The sequence below is a fragment of the Pygocentrus nattereri genome, chromosome 27, assembly GCF_015220715.1.
Source record: "Pygocentrus nattereri isolate fPygNat1 chromosome 27, fPygNat1.pri, whole genome shotgun sequence".
Taxonomy (NCBI): Eukaryota; Metazoa; Chordata; class Actinopteri; order Characiformes; family Serrasalmidae; genus Pygocentrus; species Pygocentrus nattereri.
Genome location: NC_051237.1, coordinates 14,502,094 through 14,508,256, shown reverse-complemented (window position 1 = coordinate 14,508,256; position 6,163 = coordinate 14,502,094). Strand labels below are relative to the sequence as shown.

At 44.2% G+C, this 6,163-nt stretch overlaps 1 protein-coding gene across 3 annotated transcripts; it reads right to left on the bottom strand.

The window, feature by feature from the left end:
- Positions 1 to 1,623: 1,623 nt before the first annotated feature.
- On the bottom strand, positions 1,624 to 4,899 carry chst12a (carbohydrate (chondroitin 4) sulfotransferase 12a). Of its 3 annotated transcripts, none has more exons than XM_017703204.2 (2): positions 4,793 to 4,899; positions 1,624 to 3,005 (listed from the first exon to the last, which is right to left on the bottom strand). In XM_017703204.2, exon 2 carries the CDS (start codon positions 2,950 to 2,952, stop codon positions 1,642 to 1,644), a length of 1,311 nt encoding a protein of 436 aa, XP_017558693.1. In that variant the 5' UTR covers positions 2,953 to 3,005; positions 4,793 to 4,899; the 3' UTR covers positions 1,624 to 1,641. The 3 variants fall into 3 exon arrangements, with proteins under 3 accessions (XP_017558693.1, XP_017558692.1, XP_017558694.1); XM_017703203.2 differs by lacking the exon at positions 4,793 to 4,899 and adding an exon at positions 4,433 to 4,608; XM_017703205.2 differs by lacking the exon at positions 4,793 to 4,899 and adding an exon at positions 4,218 to 4,334.
- Between the last annotated feature and the right edge of the window lie 1,264 nt (positions 4,900 to 6,163).

Here is a 6,163-nt window from a genome sequence, read left to right as displayed (position 1 = left end):
ACTGCTCTCCATATGCCTCAAAAGCCCAACACATTCCTGTTTCTGATAAACACATACATGTCTAATACAAAATGATTCAATGTGCAAAACGCAGTGCACCGACACCACAATAACTAAAATACCTTTCCAAGTGAATCAACTTCAAGCTACACGATCATAAAAACCTCATTTGCACATGCCCAAGTCTGCATAACATACTTTGTTGATGCTACAGTAAAACAGGCAGAGATAACAAAATAAAATAAAAATAAATGGAAAATGTTTAAGGGCCTCAGACAATTATTTGTGCTTTAACCTCCCTCTAAGAACACAAGCCTAATCAGGCTTACTCAGACAGAACCGCTGTGCCTGCATTTAGCCTTTAAAACAATATGCAACCCAGGAATCTATTTATAAATGCTACATCTTACCAGAACAAACAAGACGTTTAATTTTGCCCACACCGCCAGGTCTCTTGAGAGATGCATATTTATAAAAACGAACCGCAAGGCACACATGCTAGAATCTATGGCACGCCAATGATAAGAGTTATCCGGCAACAGCTTCCTGCCAGGGGAACGGATGCTCAGATCAAAAAGCAAAAGGATAAAAAAAAAAAGAAAAAAAAAAAAAAAAAAGAAGAGATGCCACGGACAAACACAAGCTGCAACCTGACAACCCCCTGCCTCAAATATTCGCCTCACTTTAAAGAAACGTTCTTTTGATGTCAGTTCGCACGCTGAAAAACAGCAGATCCGCAGTAAGAATGTTTCTTAGCACATCAGTGACAGAAATACTGTGTGTGCAGTGCTTACCAGCACTTATTAGGTCTTTTTTAAAAGTAAACACCTACAAATCCATTTGCATCGGTTACATTTAAAATGAGGTCTCAAAAAAGTACACGTTGCTGTTTGCATCCTGAGGTGGGTAAACAAATATCACAACAAAAATGAGGTGATGTCTCTGCATAAATTAAGCCTGACAAGCTCAAACAAACAAAAAGTTTTCCTTTTTTTAAAGAACATGAAGTTCTTTAAACTGTTATAGGAGTGCAATGTATCCTTTCGCAAAGGAAAAATGAAGCCTTATAAAGTTAAAAGTCTGTTCTTCCAAAATAGTAGTTAGCTTCTTTTGGCGCCTCTTTCACATTTAATAGCAAAAAATACAAAAATATTCTAAATATTCTATGTGCACTGCCCTAAATATGCAGTAAATCTAGCATATTTTATCATGATAGTCATATGTTCAAGCTGCATACTTATTTTAACATGAAATATGAATCATAATTAAAAACTGTAAGAACAGATTACAATAAAAAAATCCCAAAAATGAAAAGCAAGATATTAATGCTATCTGCTGTGATTACCTAGAATAATTCATTTGACCTACCTACCTACTGTGACCATACAGTACTGCATGCCAAGTGGAGTGTTTTTGGAAGATAAAAATTGTAATTTCAATATTGTCCTCACCATGTACTTCAGTGTTCTCTAAGATGTTTACATCCCTTCCAATGCACTGATGACCAATGCAGGCTTCACTGCATCATAGAAATGATGCATAAAGAGCAAAACAAGAGATTCCTACAGATCCTCTTCAATAACCTAAAACGTTAAACTGAATTACACAAAGAAAGTAAACAAGTTAACCAGAAAGCAAATTTTACTCATGTAAAAGCTTCTCAGGTTTAGAATATCCAAACAGTCTGAAATCAGCTTCATAGAGCTTGTACAGCTCTTTGCGGGATTCATATGGAATGTTCGCAAACCAATCCTGCTCCCAACTGCTCACTGTCATGTTGCGATGACTTGGTGGGAACTCCACAACATTGTCCACACGCAGGATCCGTAACAAATGTTCAGCATCCTCGTCCAAGGTCTCCAGCTTTCCCACAAAATCATAGTTTATCTGGCAAGGGTGGCACAGCCGGTACATCTGTCTCCAGTGCTCATTAAAGGGCATTGCTTTCTCAGTGTCTGGATCTAACAAATACTGAATAAAGTTTGAAAAGGTTGGTCGAATACCAGCAGCAAAAGCATCCACCACTGAGGCTGGTGGGTCGGAATAGTTGCCATATTTTTTCAGCATGATGACAGCAAATCTCTTGTAAAAGTCCTCGTTCACCTGTTCTAACTTGTTGCGATAGGCAGAGATGAGTCGCACAAAGGGGTCTCTGACAAATAGGAACTTTGTATACTTCTTCAGCTTGATCTTCATAAGATGACGGGAGAACTTTCCGTAGCGCTTCCAGAACTTGTTGAAGGTGAAGTGCAAGCTGCTGTTGTGGATGAGCTCTGCAGGAACATCCAGAGGGTCCTGGTAGGGCACACCGTCCACCAGCAAGCTCTCACTCAACACAATCATGATGCGCTTCCAGTTGGTGCATGCCACTTTGGGAACGTAGCAGTAGATAATACCATGTCTGTCATCTACAATCAAGTGATCCAACTCCTTGTTGGGGATGTCATCAAATGTCCTGTTCTTTCCAGGGAAGTCCAAGCTGCTATTGCTGCTGCACAGATCATGGATCATCTGCTTCCTGCTGTCCTGCCTCTGCTTCTTCTCTATCGCTATCGGGGTCAAGTGGATCTTCCACTCGCGTCTGGGGACAAACCTCTCCTCAGGTTTTTCTGAAGACTGGTTGTGAGTCTCTCCAGGCGGGGTTTCTCCTCTCACCTGTTCCGTCGGGTCAGGGGTGCCCTCCAAAAACTGGTTGACAAAAGCATCAATGTCAGACAGAAAAGAGCCATCTCTGTCTTCTTCTGATTTCTGCTTGGAAGCGGCATGACCCTCCGGAGGAAGACGGGAAGAGTGAGGACCAGAGATGGTGGTGTGCAGGTAAAAGTGAGTGGCCCCGACATCGTCCCAGTAGATGATTATCAGCAGGATCATGAAGACAGAGCCCAGGATTAAAAAGATGCGAAACAGCCTCGACTTGCCCATTTTGTCTGGTTTAGATAGAGGGTGTTCCATTCTCACCTAAGCTCCATTCCACCATCTGTAACCTGAACAGGAAGCATCATATTCTACAGAGAAGAAAAAACAGGGTTCACTTCATACACAGTGCATTAATACGTCTGATTCAAAGCATATTATGTTTTTAAGACACATATGCCATATCAAACTGGACGAAAACCTCTCTTTAGGCCAGCATGTATGTGTGAATTACACAACTCAAAAGCGAAGAAACAATTTCAAGTCAAACATACAAAATCACAGGCGACTGTGAGCAAACCAGAGTTAACCCCTCGACTGTGGGCGCCGACACGGCTGCTCATGGTATGGTGGTGTTACTTTAACGACGCTGAGCACTGAAAAGCTTCACTCTAGGAAGGATCTCATGACTGACATAATTCAACACATTTCATCCGAGGAGAGCACAAATACGCAACTGTAAAGAGGAAGAGAGGAATTTGCGGTCATGAACGCTGGTCTGTAGTTGTGTCATGAATGTGCACTGGTGGAATTTGTGCATTGATTTTACAACATGAGTGATTTATGTTTAAAGTATCACATCAACATATTTAGTTGTACACACCGCACACTAAGAGCACCCTAAGGAAAACTCAGGGCCACTCACACCCTGGGTAGCAGCCCTGGATTAGAGACATGTTAACCGAGAAGTGACCGGACTACTGTAGGCTATAGTGTGATGACTGCATATGGGCAGCCAACAACAGAGGTGCTCTAGATTTACCCAGCAATACTGGGTCACCGGCTCGTACAGCAGACTGAGAGGAGCTACAGTGAAGAGCCAAGACGGAAGGAAGAGAGAACAGCCAGATTCTCAGATGATGTGCACATCAGAAACCGCTTCGTTCTGGTAATTTCCGCTGTTCTGGCGTTAGTTAGCTGCTCTGTTGCACAAATGAATTCTGACCACAGCTGGTGTCTGACTGAGCCGCAGCAAGCGTTTAATTAATATCTGACTACTGGGCACTATGGCTGCTGCTGCTGCTGCTGAGCTGTACTCACTCACTCCCTGAGTGGAAGACTTTAACTCTGCCGAGCACAATGTGGCTCTTTGACACGGTCTCTCTCTCTCTCTCCCTCTCTCTCTCTCTGAGCTGAGAGGACTGGGGGAGCTAGCCGGGCTCGGGCTTATCCGCGAAAAACTACCGCTAACCTCAAACCGTTCCGACTCCATCTGAGCGTCCGCACAGCGGACCGCGTGGACTACAACACCGGTCACGGCCTCTTTGTCCACTTCACTCAACACGGCGGAACCGAGGACTCACTCAGCAGCCGCGAACACGTCTCAGAACCACTTCTCTTTTCCGCTGGACGGTCGGTCCTCCGAGCCAAACGGCGAACAGTTGCGCCGTGGCTCCTCCGCTCAGCCGCACACGCGCAGCAAGCCGCCCGCGTGACTGTAGGACTCTTCTGTGAGCGCGGCTGCGGGTTTAACGGTACAAACAGGAGCGGAAACACGGCAGTAAGGACTTGAGCTCACCTCAGCACTCCTCCTCCTCTCCTCTCCTCTCCTCTCCTCTCCAAACAGACACGGCCTCTGCTGAGGAAGGATGTGCGCGCACGCGTTCACACTCACAGCACGAGCGATGAAGGAGACGAGACATCGCGAGACTTCGGGATGCTCGTGCGAGTCCGCCTGTAGAAAGCTGGCGTTTCGTTTGATGTTTTATTTGTGTGTGCAAAGCCACTAAAACCCCTTCTAAAGTGATATATGAATCAGATATCCCCAGAGCTCAAATCTGTCTCAACGCCACGTTTATTCAGGTAATATAAAACCACGATTTCATCCGAATGAAGATCTGATAGGAAACAGGATTTGGGCTGAACGCAGCGAGCTTACCCATCAAACGCCGTTACATCACATGACGGGACCTAATGAGCGCCGACAACATTAAAGCCTTCAGAGCAGCACAGACTGAGAGCGATTAACCGGCAGCGGGCGGGAACTACCTCCACCAACTCTGGAGGCTTTAGCTAGTCCTGATTTGTGAATTCAGGTGACGTCACGATCCACGCCAAAATCCGCCACTATTACGCATCGAGGTTTTTCTAAAGCGCATAACTTCAGAAGTCGAGCGCTCAGATGGATGAAGCCAGACTCAGACTGACCAGCCGATCTGTGAACATGGCACAGTTCCTATTTCGCATGGACACGCGGTTTTTGACCTCATTTACATTTACGGCATTTGGCTGACGCTCTTATCCAGAGCAACTTACAGTTTGATCATTTTACACAGGGAGGCCAAGGTGGTGTTAGGAGTCTTGCCCAAGGACTCTGATTGGTACAGTGTAGGGTGCTTGCCCTGGTGGGGGACCCTGAACCCTAGTCTACAGCATAGAAGGCAGAGGTGTTATCCACTACACTATCCAACAACACCTCAGCAGGTGATTTTCAACACAAATGACGTCAAAATCTATGGAAATGTTTAGTTAAGCAAAACTGGATTTGTGAAAAAATTCCCAAATGGAGCTCAGTGTGTTTGAGTGGAATAAGACTCTCTGACGTCGCGGTTTAATTCCACATACAAACATTATCAGCAACCGCGCAAGTTCCCTTGTTGTACATATATATGTTGGAAATATATTCACAAACGGATTCTGTGATGTTTTCTTGTTTTATACAGCACTGTTTCCATTACCGTGCATACAAACTTGGATATTTCTGTCATTTACCCAAAAAGTGACACATGTGAGTAGATGACAACAGGCTAGAATTATTTGCCAGTCACTGATTAAAAAACTTTTGCTCAAAAAAGCCTGAAAATGTGGTTTTAACTTTGGAACACAATTTAAAGTATATACACAATAATAACCACACAGTGCATGCATGCACTATTAAGGTCATGCAACGTTGGTCATCATCTGATTTGTGAAAACTTTCACAAACACGGTTTGGTATATTTTATTGATGTATGTGGATCTACCCCCATTTTCATGTGTAATAGTAGTAGTACACAAATACACCACCGCCACATCAGCGTTACTGCCGTACTGAGAATAATCCACCACTCTGGTGGTCCTGTGGGGGGTCCTGACTGTTGAAGAACAGGGTGAAAAGGGATAACAAAGTATGCAGAGAAACAGATGGACTACAGTCTGAAAAACATTCTGCAATAAGGTAAGGGGGGCTGTTAAAATGGACAGTGACTGTAGATGCAAAGTGGCTGGTCAATGTCTTTGTTTTTCCGGATGTTACTGTAAATGCTTTTTT

What these genes read in the sequence shown, in the direction of transcription:
- chst12a (XM_017703204.2), bottom strand. Translation starts at nt 2,952, where the DNA reads ATGGAACACCCTCTATCTAAACCAGACAAAATGGGCAAGTCGAGGCTG.